The sequence below is a fragment of the Archocentrus centrarchus genome, chromosome 14 (assembly GCF_007364275.1).
Source record: "Archocentrus centrarchus isolate MPI-CPG fArcCen1 chromosome 14, fArcCen1, whole genome shotgun sequence".
Classification (NCBI taxonomy): Eukaryota; Metazoa; Chordata; class Actinopteri; order Cichliformes; family Cichlidae; genus Archocentrus; species Archocentrus centrarchus.
This window is the reverse complement of record NC_044359.1, coordinates 22,933,938-22,952,457: the sequence shown is the minus strand read 5'-3', so window position 1 is coordinate 22,952,457 and position 18,520 is coordinate 22,933,938. Positions and strand designations below refer to the sequence as shown.

The 18,520-nt window shown below is 39.4% G+C and overlaps 1 protein-coding gene across 1 annotated transcript; it reads left to right on the top strand.

The window, feature by feature from the left end:
* Nucleotides 1-3,853: 3,853 nt before the first annotated feature.
* Nucleotides 3,854-17,793, top strand: LOC115791716 (hephaestin-like protein 1). Its single transcript, XM_030745934.1, has 20 exons — nucleotides 3,854-4,177; nucleotides 5,841-6,085; nucleotides 7,276-7,488; nucleotides 7,738-7,950; nucleotides 8,113-8,367; nucleotides 9,021-9,189; nucleotides 10,140-10,273; nucleotides 10,412-10,543; nucleotides 10,973-11,178; nucleotides 11,415-11,559; nucleotides 11,726-11,938; nucleotides 14,491-14,707; nucleotides 14,825-14,964; nucleotides 15,041-15,166; nucleotides 15,291-15,397; nucleotides 15,494-15,728; nucleotides 16,272-16,411; nucleotides 16,546-16,699; nucleotides 16,812-16,832; nucleotides 17,398-17,793. Exons 1-20 carry the CDS (start codon nucleotides 4,002-4,004, stop codon nucleotides 17,454-17,456), a joined length of 3,300 nt encoding a protein of 1,099 aa, XP_030601794.1. The 5' UTR covers nucleotides 3,854-4,001; the 3' UTR covers nucleotides 17,457-17,793.
* Nucleotides 17,794-18,520: the final 727 nt, after the last annotated feature.

Here is an 18,520-nt window from a genome sequence, read left to right as displayed (position 1 = left end):
GTCAGCAGTCTTCCCCATGATTGTGTAGCCTACAGAACTAGACTGAGAGACCATTTAAAGGCCTTTGCAGGTTTTTGGAGTTAATTAGCTGATTAGAGTGTGGCACCAGGTGTCTTCAATATTGAACCTTTTCACAATATTCAGTTATAATCATCAAAATTAAAAGATATAAACATTTGAAATATATCAGTCTGTGTGTAATGAATGAATATACAAGTTTCACTTTTTGAATGGAATTATTGAAATAAATCAAGTTTTCATGCTATTCTAATTTTATGACCAGCACCTGTATACAGTGGCACAAAAAGTGGGTATGCAATATATGCATACCCATATCAGACATTGCAGACCTCAGTCTTTTCACCACATCCTGTTGCAAATGGTTTCGGATTCCCTCAAGTGGCCTTTTGGTGGTTGGATTGCCACTACAATGTCAGTCTATCAAGAGGAGGCTTTTAAATACTCAGGTTAGCTTAAGTTACTAGTAGTAGAATAACAGGTCACTGTTCTGCAACTGTGTGCTGTAGTTACAATATAAAAGATCATAACAAGAAAAATAAAGGAACTTGTAATAATTTAACTAGATGGTGAATCATAAAACAGATAAATTATAGAACTTGGCACTGATACACTTGAGTTTAAATGTCTTCACTCAATATAACACTACAGTGCTGTTGTGATGTATCAGATGCAGTGTCCTCTCAGTAACTGTTATCCAAAAGGATATCATTTAAAATTAAAATTTCATGTTTTTTTATATGTGGTTTGACTGCTCTATTTTTTAAACATACTGAACAAAAAGTTCATGTCATTCAGCTGTGAGGATGGAGAGAAAGAAGAGAGGAAGAGAGAGGAAGAATCAGGACATACAGGGAAAGGCAACAGGTTGGTCTAATCTTAAACAGAAGTGTAGGAAAACCTGTAATATGTGACATAAAATAAAAGCCTAAGTAGTCTCTCCCTACTTAGGCTGCTGCCCCCATGACCCGACCCTGGATAAGTGGCAGAATATGGATGGATGGATGAATGGATGGAAAATAATAATAATTATAATAATAATAATAAAAGCCTTAATAGAATAATAATAGAAGTCTTTTATTATATACAGTGGCTTGCAAAAGTATTCATACCCCTTGAACTTTTCCATATTTTGTCACGTTACAACCACAAACAAATATATTTCATTGGAAGTTAATGTGAAAGACCAACACAAAGTGGTATACAATTGTGAAGTGGAAAGAAAATTATACATGATCCAAAACATTTTTTACAAATAAAAAACTGAAAAGTGTGGTGTGCAAAAGTATTCAGCCCCCTTTTCTCTGAGTGCAACCAATTGCATTCAGAAGTTGCCTGATGACTGCTAATGACTACAGAGAGTCCACCTGTGTGTAATCTAATCTCAGTACAATTACAGCTGCTCTGTGACGGCCTCAGAGGTTGGTTAAGAGAATATTGGGGAGTAAACAGCATCATGAAGTCCAAAGAACACAGCGGACAGGTCAGGAATAAGGTTGTGGAGAAGTTTAAAGCAGGCTTAGGCTATAAAAAGATTTCCCAAGCTTTGAACATCTCACAGAGCACTGTTCAATCCATTATCCGGAAATGGAAAGAGTATGGCACAACTGTAAACCTACAAAGACAAGGCCGTCCACCTAAACTTACAGGCCGAACAAGGAGAGCACTGATCAGAGATGCAGCCAAGAGGCCCATGGTGACTCTGGACGAAATGCAGAGATCCACAGCTCAGGTGGGGGAATCTGTCCACAGGACAACTATTAGTTGTGCACTGCACAAATGTGGTCTTTATGGAAGAGTGGCAAGAAGAAAGCCACTATTAAAAGAAAACCATAAAAAGTCCCGTTTGCAGTTTGCCAGAAGCCATGTTGGGGACACAGCAAACATGTGGAATAAGGTGCTTTGGTCACATAAGACCAAAATTGAACTTTTTGGCCAAAATGCAAAACGCTATGTGTGGCAGAGAATTAACAATGCACATCACTCTGAACACACCATCCCCACTGTCAAATATGGTGGTGGCAGCATCATGCTCTGGGACTGCTTCTCTTCAGCAGGGACAGGGAAGTTGGTCAGAGTTGATGGGAAGATGGATGGAGCCAAATACAGAGCAATCTTGGAAGAAAACCTGTTGGAGTCTGCAAAAGACTTGAGACTGGGGTGGAGGTTCACCTTCCAGCAGGACAACGACCCTAAACATAAAGCCAGGGCTACAATGGAATGGTTTAAAATAAAACATATTAGAATGGCCCAGTCAGAGTCCAGACCTAAACCCAATCAAGAATTTGTGGCAAGACCTGAAAACTGCTGTTCACAAACGCTCTCCATCTAATCTGACTGAGCTTGAGCTGTTTTGCAAAGAAGAATGGGCAAAAATTTCAGTCACTAGATGTGCAAAGCTGGTGGAGACATACCCTAAAAGACCTGCAGCTGTAATTGCAGCAAAAGGTGGTTCCACAAAGTATTGACTCAGGGGGGCTGAATACTTTTGCACACCGCACTTTTCTGTTTTTTATTTGTAAAAAATGTTTTGGATCATGTATAATTTTCTTTCCACTTCACGATTGTATACCACTTTGTGTTGGTCTTTAACATTAAATTCCAGTGAAATATAATTATGTTTGTGGTTGTAATGTGAAAAAATATGGAAAAGTTCAAGGGGTATGAATACTTTTGCAAGCCACTGTAAGTCCATGAATAAGTGAGATCTGAACACATGACCTTGAGAGGGTGTGGTTTGTGTGTGTGTGTGTGTGTGTGTGTGTGTGTGTGTGTGTGTGTGTGTGTGTGTGTGTGTGTGTGTGCGCGTGGGTTTGGGGGGGGGGGCGCCTAAAAGTGTGTCCTATAGACCTCAGAAAGTATATAGCTGCGCCCCCGGATATATATATATATATATATATATATATATATAAATTGGAAAGCTCTCTATTTGGGAGAACAGATTTTTGGACCTCGCTGTATGAATACTTTGTTGTATTTTCTCCAGATCTTCATCTGCTGGAATACCTGTGATCACCCCCCGCATTACTTTAATAGATACTCTCCGTATTTATCTAATATTTAATTTTTTCTGCTCTTCCGTTGTAACTGCTACCAGGAGACTCCCGTTTCTTAGAATTTTAGCTGTTGTCCAGACTTTTTTCAGTTCTCTTGACAAAACAAGATTGAATTTCAAGATTATTTAAAAATTTTTCTCTAACAACCTTTTTCCGGACTGCATTTCCTTCGTCAGAACTATTTCCTTCTAAACTTCATTTGCTGCTTAGATCTGTGTCCACAGCAAACTTCCATCTTCTCTTCTGCTTCTCTTCTTCACACTCTTCCAAAATAAAACCGGCGTCCAGTCACTTCACTCCTTGTCATCATCCTCCTCTAGCTGAGACGCCACTCTAGTCCAGTCACAGTCCAAAGCCAAAACCCAGTTTTGTTTGAAATCCCACTCTCGTCCCCCAATCTCCCTCTGAATAATCTAGAGCCTCAGAGTGGGACTTCATTGTTAAAGCACAATTCATTTTTAATAAGGTGAAAATGGGGTTATTTACATACAGTAGGCTTGGAAAGCTGCTATTTTATCAGTCCAGGATTTGTTCAAGGTATTTCTAAAGCCACTATCCACTGAAGCAAATAAAACAGTAAATAGAGATGGCGTGCTCATTCATCACCTTTGCGAAGCTGAAAGGCCAAATTAGAAAGCCACCGTACTTGACACGGCATTTTTGCACAAGTGGATCAATTGCCTCGACTTCCCAGCAGACCATTTCAATTACATCCAGGAGTAATTGATGTGAGAATACTTACTGATTATTCTCCCTGAACATCCGATACCACTGGAGGCGTAGCCTCCGGCTCAATGGACTAACTGTTATGCTTTGCAGCGTTTCGTAAGCGCTGCAGTTCGCACTCACATGGAAAAGTGAAGGAAGGTTTCTACTTGTTCCTCTGCAAACGCAACCCGCTAATCACTCCGGCACAGCGATCTGAACATGGCACGGACTTCGGGGTTGTTTGTTAGCTGTTGGCTGTTTTTTCTTCTCTCATTCGGCGCGGACGGGGAGCGCAGCAGGGAGAGAGTTTATTACATGGGGATCATTGAGGACTTGTGGAATTACGCACCAAGTGGAAAAAACCTGATTAACGGGAAAGCCATCGAAAACGATGAGTGAGTTGAGATGCAAGTCAAAAAGTATGTGCGGGGAAGGTGTGTTCAGATAGTCGAGGCACCAAATGCTTGTAAATATTCATTTTATCACGTCGTATCTACTTTAAATAATGTCTGCGGACACTCACAGATGCAAAGTCATAACTGCCGTGGGAACAAAACTGGACTGCGAAACAGAAGAAAGTTTCGGGGAAAAGTTTTCAGGTCTAAACTTCTAGATTGTGTCGCGTGCTCGGGGTGTGTGACAGTGTCTAGACTTTGTGTGCTTTGCTGGCAGTCCAACGGATGTGACAGTGACTAACAGTGAATGACTGTTTTCTCTCATTAGATTAGAGGCTACCTTTACTATGTATCTGCCTACCGTGTGTCTTTATGTGTATTTAATCACCAAAAAAGGAGGCACAAGCAGCTTGTGTGACCGAAACATCTGTATCACACCGAACATGACAGATGTGATAATGAGACTCTGTGACCCCTGAATTTTTCCGTTTTTAATTTCTACCAAAGCAAACAAAATAGTGATAAATTGTACCTATATCACACGTGTGTGTTTCTGTGTTTCTGCTGTGATGTTTCAAGTACCAACCACTAACAGCCAGAAATCTGTCTATTATAGAAAAGGACATAAGACGGGACAAATTAGTACATTTGTAATGAAATAATGGAAATCTCACAGGGGTTGGGCAATGACTGAGCCAAAATGTACAGTGTTGTGAAAAAAGCATTTGCCCCCTTACTCATTTCTTAAACAGGAGGAGGACTGTCTGGGAGGACAGCTGAATCTAACTGAGAAAACAAGAAAAGAGATATACAGCTAAATAAAAAGCACAAGGCACAAAGGACTAACAAAACAAAACAGGAAGCTGCTTAGTCACTGCAGAGTGTGTTCATCTTTGCTGGACATCATATTGTCTTTTCACTCCAATTTTACTGGTAACTGAATTCATGAGAAGCCTTAAAGATGTCTCTTTCTGTCATTCGTATCTCTTCATTTACAGTGTGACACTGTGTCAAATAAGCATGCAATTTGTTTTACTGTAAGTGTTATGCCTTTGGTTGGCATTAGTTTACAAAGTAGAGAAGGATGAATGAGTAAGCAGTGTAGGAAGCATAATAGCTCCATATTGCTCTGTTCAGGTGCTGACTGAAACAACGGTAATAAGACAGACATCGAGGTTTTCAGTGAGACTCCTCTCAGAATCTTACTCCTAAATGTACATCAGCTACAGTTACAGCAACAGGTCATTATCCCCCAAAACATGTAATTAAAATAATGATATGTCTAATTGTTAAAGACCTGCGACCACATGCAGTTTGTTTTGTGGCTTTACACCTACACTTATAGGATGCAAGACCACTTCTTGTTTGCTCTACAACAAAATTCTGGCTGCTAGACGATACTCAAAGTTTTATCAGCTCGAAGATCAATCCATGGCTTTTATGGAAACATACAAAGGAAATACACTTCTGCAATCTTTGCGCAACTATGATTGAAAGCTTGTGTTGCAGCATAGAACCTGACCTTGTCTCTAACAAAAACCAGCACAGGAATTTAAAAAAAAAGTATTTTTCTTTTCTGCCTCCTACACACTCTCCACCTTCTGTGTAATCACTGCTCTGTGGATTTCACATTCTTATTGTTTCCTTTCCAAAACTTTCTCAGGCATGCAGCTATTTTCCTGCAAGGAGGGCGTCACCAAATTGGAAGTGTTTACAAGAAGGCTATGTTCCGACAGTACACAGATGCTTCTTACAGTCACCTGTCTCCTCGACCTGATTGGCTGGGCTTCCTGGGACCCATAATACGTGCTGAGGTTGATGACATCATCGTGGTCCACTTGAAGAACTTTGCAACCAGGAACTACTCCATGCACCCCCATGGGGTTTTCTATGAGAAGAATACAGAGGGTAAAGTGAAACACTGGATGTAGACACAGAAAAATTCATGCTGCATTTACACACAGTGTCACACCTATACTATCAAAGGGCTCTCAGTCAGGGTTTTGTCCCCCAGACTGAAGTGGCATCTATTCATACAGAATAATACCTAGCATTGCCCTATTGATAATGTGTAGTAAGCAATTAATAATAGTACTATGTTCTAAGAAGACATGCTCTGTTCTCCTAAAGCATTTCCTTTAAGTGAACATTCGATTCAAGTAATGGCCTATTTTTTACTGGGGAAATCATCAACACCATTGTACTAGTTCATTTATATTATTCACTGCCAAACTGAGTCTGACACAATGACACTGGGAGGGTCAAAAAGAAAAAAAGGAGGGACGGTGTAATCTGGGCAAAGTGGGTTTACACATGTTAACAGTTAATTGTACAAAAAAGTGTTACAGCACAATTCCAGTAACTGAGTGGCTGTTATGGCAGATGTTTTATGAAGATGTGTCTCCTAAGTGTTCTGAGCTTTACGGCTGTCAGTTGTGCAATAAGTTTATATCCTCCCATTCATGTGACGGGGACATCCTGCCAGAGAACATTTGAGAGGCTTATGGGAACCGAGACTGCAGCTATGGTCTTCTTCCACTTCAGATAAATAAAGACCATTGTTCTGCTTTATTTCATGGTTTTCATTCAGTAGATCCATTAAACACGAGGAATGTTAAGTGGCATTTTTTTCTTTAAAGAGAAACTTGGGCAGAAAGAGAGATCACATGTGAGTGGTGTCAGCGCATTAAGATACTGAGATAACTGAGAAAGCAACAAATTCTCTGCTAAACCTTGTACACACTTTCAGACTGTGCCAAAGATCAGTGCACTCATGACTCCTCATGAATGCTTTGTTTTTCCCAAACACACCACCATGGAAACTAAAAGCTCACCAGAAAGTAAAAATAAATAAAATAGATCATATACAGAAAATGGATTTGTCTTAATTTCAGAAACCTACTTTAAATAACATCATTTCCAACCTTTCATAATATTTTCTACATCATGCTCATTAAGACCATACCATTAAGATGATGGCATTCTTCACTAACATAAACGGAAAGCATCTATGCTTAGCTGCTTTTGACACAGAACGATTTATTGAAAAAATAATAATATTATTATTATTGAAAAAATATTTTCCATTTGCGTACCAGGAGCATTCTATCCAGATGGGACATCAGACAACTTGAAGAAAGATGACTGTATCCCTCCAGGAGGCAGCTATACCTACCGCTGGGAAGTCAAACCTGAATTTGCCCCCACAGATGACGATGCCAACTGCCTGACCTGGATCTACCACTCTCATATTGACGCCCCCAAGGACATTGCCTCAGGACTGATTGGGGCCCTGCTCACATGCAAGAAAGGTACAAATATATTTGACCAATATGATATTTAACTTTATATAATTTCTAATTTTTTCCCAGCTGGATTAGCCCTCTGTATGCATAATTTGTATGTTAAATCAAATTTATTTCTTGATCCTAAGCCACTCATTCAGAAAGAGTTTTTGCTTTGCTTGAAAAACTGCCAAAGGAGGCTTACCGTGAAAATCAAAGACAGTGGGAAACTAGAAGTAAACAAAGATTAAGCGTGTTCCTTTTCTTTGAGTGCAGGAGTCTTGAAGGAGACTAATGAACTAAATCCAGCTGAGCGAGACTCTGTCGTAGAGTCCGCCCGCAGTGATGTGGACCAGGATGTTTTCTTAATGTTCAGTGTGGTGGATGAAAACCTGAGCTGGTACCTGGAGGACAACATTCAGAAATGCTTTGATCCAGATGGAGTTTTCCCAGATGACCCAGACTTTGAAGAGTCCAACCTTATGCATGGTGAGAGACAGAAAATTTATTGAAAAACATGCAGCCCAACTCTCTGCATCATCATTTTAGAAATATTTTCACACTGAACTTCACATTTCTAATTCTGACAACAAAGCGTGCAAAAGAGGTTTTCATGACCAAATGTCTCTTTGCCCTCTCTCTGTGTGACAGCTATTAATGGGTACATGTTTGGTAACCTGCCTGGAATCACATTATGTCAGCACCGTGCAGTAGCCTGGCATTTGATTGGCATGGGTAATGAGGTAGATATTCATTCTGCCTTTTTCCATGGGAATACTCTGCTGGACCGTGGTCACCGCACTGACGTCCTCAGCCTGTTCCCAGCCACGTTTGCAACAGCTGAGATGGTCCCAAAAGCAAATGGAAAGTGGCTGCTGGCCTGCCAGGTTAATGACCACTTACAGGGTAGGACACTTGACCTTTGACCTATGTTTGACCTTTGACATCTCTGCCGTGGGGCTTTGCTGACAAAGAAAATTGCATTTTCATGGGGGTGCTGCTGTTTTCTCAGAGCTTGAGCATTCCCGCAGCAGAGATTAGGTTTCTATTCTAAACATGCCCAGACTTGCAAGACACTTTCTAGAACTTAGCCAAGTTTAAAAGTTGCAGTGTAGGTGCAGACATTTTACATTTTATTGTATATTGAGGCTGTCCAAAGTCTATTGAACATCGAATTTAGTGAGTCATCAGATGACTACTGCTAATGCTTGTGAAGGATCATTCCTTTATATTAGGCTGGGCCTTCTATAATGGCTGTCTCTCATCCCTGTCCCTTTGAAAAAGGTGACATTAATTTATAATTTTATAAAGCCATTCACTCTACATTGACAGCTTTACATATTCTGGATCCCCTTAGATTCAGAAAATAAACTCAATTCACTAAAAGATAAGCAAGTTAAACATTTAAACATCTGGAATTTTTATCATTTTATGGACAGTTAGACTGGACTCAAAGGTCTACATCACAACAAGCTTTTACTTATCTAAATTATGGTTTGTGTTTGTGTGTGTGTGTGTGTGTGTGTGTGTGTGTGTGTGTGTGTGTGTGTGTATTCCAGCTGGGATGCAGGCCTTTTATCAAGTGAGGTCCTGTAACAGTGACGCTGGCTCCACAGCAGCAGGCAGTGTTGTAAGAGATTACTACCTGGCAGCAGAGAAAGTCCTCTGGAACTATGCTCCCTCAGGAAGGGATCTGATTAACAACAAATCCCTTACTGAAGCAGACAGGTGGGCAGACGTGTAAAAGTAATATATATAATATGACATATGAGCGACAGATTGCAGAATGCAGTCTGATTAGTGGCAATAGGCCACTTTAAAATACAAGTTTAGTCATTATTTAGCCCAGTAAAATTCAAATGGAAGCTTACACCAAACCCACATGATTTCAGGACAGTTTTCCTCCAAAACTGCTCAAGATACTTCTGTTGCATAGCCTTGTCACTCCATCACTGTCATTACTCCTTAACTTTAAAGGAGTCTGGAAGGGGCTGGTTATACTGTACATGTGATGCTCATTCATGCTGTCAATCTGGTTGTTGTGTTTATTTAGTACTGAATTCCAAAGTGTGGGGCACAGCCCCCAGGTGGAGTGTGAAGGCAATGCAGGTGAACCAAGAGAAGTTTGCAGCAAGTCAAAAAAGTTTCTAACCTTGTAATGAAGTTTGAAAGTACCATCAATTATATATAATTAAATATATACATTTACATACATATTTATGCACTAAAAAGCATCCAATATTTCATAACTGGCATGGAGAGTTAAAATGTAGTAGTGGCAAAAGGCAAGCTGTTAATAGAGAATCTACATCACAAAAGAAATCCTCAGAAGATCAAAATGAAAGTGTGAAAATAAAAGTAAATGAAATTCTATATCTCAGTCTTTTGTGTTGATCAGAGTTGTGTGTGAAGGCCGCAGAAGATTTTAAGATTTCAAATTGGACCACAGTTTGGGAATAGCTGTTGTAAATTAAACAGTCTAGATAATGATGCAGTGACCTATCTGTTATTGTCTGCTATTTATCGCTGATCCAACACCAATCTTTTGTTCTAAGTAAGCAAGGAAGGTCTAAGTAAGAAATTTCTACTGTAACCTGCAGTAATTCCTCTGAGTCCTTCTCAATTACAGTTTGTGCTTCATTTTCTTCCACCTACAATACCACCTCTTTCTTTTATAGTGCATCAGAGATGTTTTTTGGCAGAGATGGCGGAAGGCTCGGAGGTCAGTACATGAAAGTGATATACAAAGAGTACACCGATGATACCTTCACCACTGAGAAATCAGCTAATCTCGGACATTTAGGAATCTTGGGTAAGGCCTCCCTTTTTTCACCAAGTTCTGGCAAAAAGCCACCCTTCCTCTTTTATTACATGTTTACTGATACACTTTCTTGTCTTTTACCAAGTTCACCAAATCTCAAGTTAAAGTGTTCCTCTTCTTTCCATGCAGGTCCAGTCCTGAGGGCAGAGGTGGGAGACACTCTCAGAGTATCATTCCTTAATAAGGCTGATGGAAACTACAGCATCCAGCCTCATGGCCTTCATTATGATAAACACTTCCAGGGAAGCAGCTATGAGGATGGTGAGAAAGCGCAGATACAGACACAGATAACAGTGGCACAGTTAATTAAATGACTCAAAGCGCTAGGATATCCTTTAATTCTTAGGGGCAAGAATTCATTCTGTAAACAGAAGCTGAAAGTAATGATTAACTGCTCAGACTGATGAAAGCATGCATTTGCATGTCTGTTACTTAATAAAGAGTTTTTGCTAAAAGATTTGACTGTCTGTACAAACTTAAAATGGGTAATTAATCACACAAAATAAGAAGTAAAAGTTGTACATGAACTAGAATTAGTTCAAAAGAAGACATCAGCTATGCTCAAGAATTCAATCGTGCGAACATTGCAACACATATGAATTTGATATAAGGCACTAAGCAAAATGAAAAGAGAATCACATTGCCTTTGATTGACCAAATGATTTTACTTCTTTGTCTGCAACACTATAGGTGTTGATAAGCCAGGCTCCCACGTTGGTCCAGGTGAGAAATTCACTTATACCTGGCAGGTGCTGGAAGGCCCATCTTTGTCTGATTCTCCCTGCATCCCTTACCTCTACTACTCTGCCACCGATCCTGCCAAGGACACGAACTCTGGATTAGTTGGACCGCTTCTTGTGTGCAAGAGAGGAGCGCTGGGGGAAAATGGAAGACAGGTGCTGATTTGGTTATTCACACATGCACACTGCCCTTTTGCTTCATGGGCTGTTGGGGATTATTGAATTTATTAAAACTATAATGATTCAAGGTGGCTAATGAGGGGAAAAAACATTTATAATGAGAACTTAATTATGTTTTTTTTTTTTTCTCTGTATGCTGTTAACTCAAACTCAAATCTGCAGCCCCTTAACAGGCTTACTGTTTCTTGAATTGTGTCTCTATTATTTAACAGAAGGATGTGGATAAGGAGCTCTTTCTTCTTTTTTCTGTCATGGATGAAAACATGAGCTGGTATTTGGATGAGAACATTGAGACATTTGGCAGCAATGAGACAGATCCAGAGCACGAGGACTTTGAGGAGAGCAATATGATGCATGGTAATGAGTCTGTTTGATAAAGGCAGCTAAATAGGTATTACCGTATTATTGAATGCTATTGAATCGATGTTGATTGAAGCTCAGATGGTGTTACATTTGAGACCCACTTCAGATGTATTTTTGTTTTGTTTTTTCTCACATTTTTATATCTTCCCTTTCATGTCAGCTGTAAATGGACGCATGTATGGGAACCTTCTTGGACTGGAGATGTGTTCAGGGGACAAAGTTAGGTGGTACACGTTTGGGTTAGGTACAGAAGTGGACATCCACGGTGTTTATTTTGAAGGAAACACCTTCAAGAAACAAAGCACAACCCGGGACACTCTCAGCCTGTTCCCTCACACCACCGCCACTGTCGTCATGCAGCCAAACGTTCCCGGTTAGTCCTACACGCATTGACAAAAACATAGCAGTTCATCCTCTCCCACACACATTATCAGAATTGATCTATCAATCAGATTTTGTTTGACAATTAGATTTATCTTCTACAAACATGTTTACACAAGCTTGGATGAATGTCTTCCTGTGATGAATACACTAATACTGACACAGCACAAACAGGAAATTATCCAGAGAATCTGTTTGACGTTGTCCTGATGTATGTTTGAAGCTCTTATCTGAGCTCTGCTAAAGGGAAATGCCACAGTGAATAATGCTGAGCTGTAGCCAGATTTCTTTATCAGCTCATGGCCCTGTTTTTTTTAATTACATGGATTTAGGTATGGCATTTACTTTCTTCCACACAAGCACTGTTTTAAAAATCCCACCAGCACCATTTTTCAAAGTGCTGCCAAGTATTTTATATTTACTGAAGAGGCCACCTACTGCTTCTAATTACTAAAGCACTGGCTGTGCTTAAATTTCTGTTGCATAAGATTTGGTAAAACTGCAGCTGAAAATTTTTTGTACTGATTGAATAACACCAGTGTTTTTGCATGGCTTTAAATAGTTTTTATTAGAAGCAAATTTGTTGGAGTGGTGATAAGGATATAGAGACTTATTGTAATATAAGATTCTCCCAAAAATAAAATTTCACTTATCAAAAGAAAATTATATTGGCCCTGCTACAGACTGGCGACCTGTACACAGTGCGCCCTGCCTCTCACCCTATGACAGCCGGGGTAGGCTCCAGCCTGCCCCCATCAATAGATGGATGAATGGATGGATTGATGGACTTAATATAAAGTTAATATAAATTGCATATTATTTATCAGATAATTGCAGTGAAATGCTCTACAAAGATCAGCAAGAGGTCCAGTTTAGGAGAAGCATAGCAGATAGCTATCAGCATCAGCACCTATCTGCCACTCAAAGTTGCTACACTGTTAATAAAGCATGGCTTTAGATCAGGGATCCTCAAATCCAGGCCTCGAGGTCCGGTGTCCTGCAGGTTTTAGAGCCTGATCCAACACACCTGATTCAAATGGCTGAATTACCTCCTCAGTATGCAGTCAGAGTCCTGCTAATGACTTCTATATTTGATTCAGGTGTGTTGGACCAGGGACACATCTAAAACCTGCAGGACACCAGACCTCGAGGCCTGGATTTGAGGATCCCTGCTTTAGACCTTAAAACAATTTAAATAGGCAAATTCTAAAAAAAAAAAAACCTATGTATACTTGTCATGAATGGTAAAGTTAGCTATAGATATTAAACTTTGCACCAGTTTGTAAACATGATTATTTCTGCTATAGGGAGTGGCCTGTGTTATTAAGACATAAAGAAATTCTGAGTTGAATACTAATTTTTAATATATGTTTTTCCTCAAAATATTCCATTATCTTGTTAGCACTGTTTAAAATAAATCTCTTTTTTGTTCCTAAGTGAAAACTTCCGATTGAGAATGTAACCTTAAAGGCCTTCTAGGAAAGTAAACCACACTTAAAATTGCAAAACATCAAGAAACAGAGAAACATCACAAAATAGAAATCAAAGCCCAAAAGAGGAAACGCTGGGTCAAAGACACGGGATCATGACAATCATTCTGCTCAGTCAGTAAAATGTAGCTCATGCTGGAACAAAGCAAACTCTAAATTCACAAAATATACAGCAACAGTATGATGACATCATACAGACATTTGAAAAACACTGAAACCCCCAAGGCAGCTTAGCCTTGCAAAAAAGGTGCAAACAGCAACATTTTTCTGGCCTGGTAATCACTCACAGTTTGCTATTACATTAATCTGACAGATGCTTTTCTCCAATGTGACTTAAAATAAGTGCAGTCAAAATAGGAACATGAGTTATATGCTGTTAGAAATAAAAATGAAGCATACATTTAAACTCATTTTGGATTTTATCTAATCCACACAGGGTTAAAAGTGTATATATATATATATATATATATATATATATATATATATATATATATATATATATATATATATATATATATATATATATATATATATATATATATATATATATGCATAGACCCGGCTTTTAAGCGTAATCCAAAACATTTCTATAGGGTTGAGATCGGTGCTTTGGGAAAGCCATTCCAGAAGATTAATGTTAGCCTGTTTTAACCATTCCAAAACCTGTTTTGGTGTGTGTTTGGGATCATTGTCCTGTTGGAACACCCAACTGTGTCCAAGTTTCAACCGTCTAGCTGCTGATTTGAGGTGAATCCACTTATTAAAAGGTTTAAGTGAGTTAATGTATATTTTTGAGCCTGTGTATGACCCTGTGTGGATCAAAGAAAATCAAAAATAAATTCAAACTTGGGCACCCAATTCTTGTTTTTTAAAATCAGTACAGTCATTACACCCTGGAAAAAAAAAAAAAAACATAGTTCAAAGAAATAATTAAAAGCCTGAAAGTACCACAACATTCATACCCATGATGAGTGGATGTAAACTCATTATAACTGTATATCCATTCATGTCTCCAAATCCTTAACTTGGTTTTGTTTGTTGTTTTTCCTAACAGGTGTGTATGAGGTGAGCTGCAGAGTAACAGACCACTACTCAGCTGGCATGAGGCAGCAGTATAAAGTTAAACAATGCCCAGGAAAAAAAATAAAGCACAAAGACACAGAGCCAACCAAGGTTGTGCGCTATTTCATCAGTGCTGAGGAAATAGAGTGGGACTACTCACCTAAGAGAGATTGGGAGCTGGAGAAACACCACGGCACACCAGAGGACAGGTGTGTGAGTACGATAATTGCAGGATGATGCATTTCATTGTTGGGGCCACAGTCTGTAATTCATGGCATAACTTATTACTGTTTGTTAATAGAAGCAAATTGTTACTTGTCTCCCAGTCCAGGCAGCATATTTGTGGAAAAAGGGAAGGACAGAATTGGCTCACGTTATAAGAAGGTGGTGTATAGAGAATACACTGATGACACCTTCAGCATTCAGAAGAAAAGGCAACCCAGCCAGCAATACTTAGAGATTCTGGGTAAGCTTAACTGTTCCTTATGTCATTTTTACTTGGAGAATAGTGAAGATGACATGAGTATTATTTTCTCCTGTAGGCCCAATAATCAAAGCAGAAGTAGGAGAGCAGATCGTGATTGTATTCAAGAACAGTGCCACCCGGCCATACTCGATTAGCGCACATGGAGTTAGAGCCAGTGGTGGACACATTCCTGTCAAACCTGGTGAGAATCACATTTTAAGAAAAAAAAATGAATATAATTGCTGATTTATTCTTATGAAGGAGACACAAAACACTCTTTAAGAAGCAGTGGGATTGATATTTGTTTTACGTTCTCTGGCCTTCAGGCCACTTTATCGAGGTAACTTGGGATGTTCCTGAAAGCTCTGGTCCAGGGATCTCAGACCCTAACTGTATAAGTTATGCTTACTACTCCAGCGTTGATTTCATTAAGGTACATATTTCCATGTCACATGAAAGCACACCATTACATCGGGTAACCTGAAATATTAGGTTTTTTTTCTGACAGAGTAAGTTTGTTTATGTTCAGGATCTGTACAGTGGTCTTCTGGGGCCTCTGGTGATATGCAGGCCTGGGACGCTGATGCCTGGGGAGGGTCCCGACAGACAAAGGAGCGACGTGGAGATGGAGTTTGCTCTGCTCTTTATGGTACATGATGAAAACGAGTCCTGGTATTTGAAAGACAACATCAGAACATACCTCGGCCTCGACCCTGAAAACTTCACAGCAGATGAAGAGTTTATGGAGAGTAACATGATGCATGGTAAGAAGAGTGCATGGCAAAAGGACATAGAATAAACTGCTGTATCCACCAAAGAATTAAACTTTAGATTTAATAAATGTATTAATCTACTGTATCCAGAGGTTAAAGTGGGATTTGGCTGTTAGAGGAACCTGATGGTTGGGTGTAACCGTGCAATCTGGGGAAAAAAAATTACTTAGAAATAAATCCAAACAATTTGCATTGTGAGCTCCAGTATATTTTTCTTTATGTGCAGGCTGTGAACAGCTGACCTGTTGTGCTACTGCTCTTTGTGGACTTCTGTCTTCTTGAATTCAGTTGGCTAAGCACAAGTTTCACAAGCTGATTTCCTGCCCCTAGACTCCATAAAGTTAGTGTAAAATGTAGAATTCAGTGAGTGAATCTAATCAGCATCATCACCTTAAACATGAATTGATGTCTGATGTCATTCAAAATCATCCTCAGCTTACCTGATAAGTGTGTTTAAGTGTGTGTGCTTTTACATTGTCCTGTTTCTCTTGTGCACCTTCTGTCTGATTCAGTGTGTAAACGTATCTGTTACAGGGATCAATGGGAAGCTGTATGGGAACCTCCATGGTCTAGAGATGACTCAGGGCCAGAAAGTTGACTGGTATCTACTCGGCATGGGCAATGAAGTGGACATGCACACTGTTCACTTTCATGCTGAGACTTTTACTTACAAGGTTTGTTTGTGCTTGTTTGTGGTCACACTTGGCCATTCCTCGCTCACACAGAATCACATCTCAGCTGTTTATTCCCTTACTTCCTGTCCTCTGTTCCCCTTTCTTGCATTGTTCACTGTTCTAATACGTGCCAGATGGACCGTGTGCACCGCGCAGACGTCTTTGATCTGTTCCCCGGGACTTTCCAGACTGTGGAGATGGTGGCTGGAAACCCAGGGACATGGTTGCTCCACTGTCATGTTACTGACCATATCCACGCTGGCATGGAGACCACTTTTACTATCAAAGGTGGGTCATTGTAACGGATCTGTGTGTCAGTCTCTCGTGTTCTTATGCTCTCATCTATTGAGTATGACTAATAAGATAAGTCTAACATCTCACTTGCTTAAATTTTTTTCAGTTCCAGAAAATTCCTCACATGGTAAGAGCTGTTTTTTTTTAATGCAAATTATGTACAAATTATTGTGGTAGCTTGAAGTGGACAGAGTGGGTAGAAAATTTCATTGTTTCAGTATATCAGTACTAAGTTACTTTGTTACTGATCCAGAGGTTTGCTTTGCATTACAATGACTATGATGCCATTGTAACAAAAGTTATTGCACACACAAGTTGCTATTTACTCTCTGAAGGCTGTAGATTTTCCTCCACTCTAGCACACCATCAGTCAAAAGTAGGACAGAAAGTATTTCCTCAGTGCTGTTATGTAATGCATGGAGAATGTTTATAAAGGTCATATATATTTGCTTAGTGAGGACCTTGTATAGGAAAACAGTCATTTGTGTCAGGCATCATTGTGGCACTGTTGACGAAGTGTTGCTGATGCATAAATATTGATAAAACTGATGTTACATCAGAAGTGTATGTGTTATTGTTGCCTTTGGTAAAGACCTACTTTGGCAAACGTATACATTTCTAGAAAACTGTTACCTGCAGGCGCAGAACTTTCATTTTCCCTCTCTTATTTTTATTTTCTCCTGCACCACCAGGAAGTGAAAGCTCCATAAAGATGCTGCTCTCACTACTTGTTCTACTGGCTGTAGGTTAATGACGAGGGACTCTGACAATGTGGATTATAACTGTGGTCACTGATGCACTTACAAAACACAGAGTATGTGTCACTTCTGTGTTTGACGGAGGCGATGTATGTAAATATCAAGCAAGGTCAAGGGCAGCCAAATTATATGTACCACTGTACAATAATGTATAATATTCAAGATGATTTTATTCATTAGGATGAAGGAAATGAAGCATTTTACAGTTGTGGATTGGTTCTGCACTGCTGTGTTTTCTGTCATTTTGCACTGTGTTGTGTTTTTTTTAAGCTCTACTGTACCAAATATTAGATTTCAACAATGAATGTACAATAAAGACATTTTTCAGCAGTTTTCTGATAAATGCCAGTGTCAGTCCTTATTTGTCAAGGAATCATTTTTCTTGTGCTACCACAACAGCGTCGAGCAGATGGCCGGTGGGCTCGGAGGTGCTCAACAAAAGGTTCAAATTTTGCTAGATGTGAAAATTTCACGAGATATCATTTTAAGACAAGATATACGTATTTATCCTTAGAAATGAGTACCTCGGGGGGACATCTAATTTTGAATGATATGAAGAGATTTTGAAGAGTGATTGTGAAGAAAGTTAGAGATGCAAGGCTATGATGGTTTGGACATGTGCAGAGAAGGAATAGTGGATATTCTGGACAAAGGATTTTGAATATGGAGCTGTCAGGCAGGAGGAAAAAGAGAAGAACCACAGAGAAGATTGATGGATTTAGTGAAGGAGGACAATTAGAGGTTTAGTGTGACACAAAATATATGCTATACATAAATCACCAGATCAACAATAACTAAAATCTAATAAAACAAAGCAAATAAAGGCTTTGTTTTCATAATAAAAACCAGGGTACTCAATGCAACTAGACCTGAAAGCAAGCAGAAATTAATATGCTTTTAGAAGTGTTCTAAAATGATTGAGAGACTGGGCAGCTCTTATGTGAAAAGGTGAGTTGCTCCAAAGACTAGGCACTGCCACTGAAAAGGCTCTATTGCCTCTGCTTTAAAAGCCTGGATCTAGGAATATTCAGGTAGGTGTGTGGGGTTTCAAAAGCTC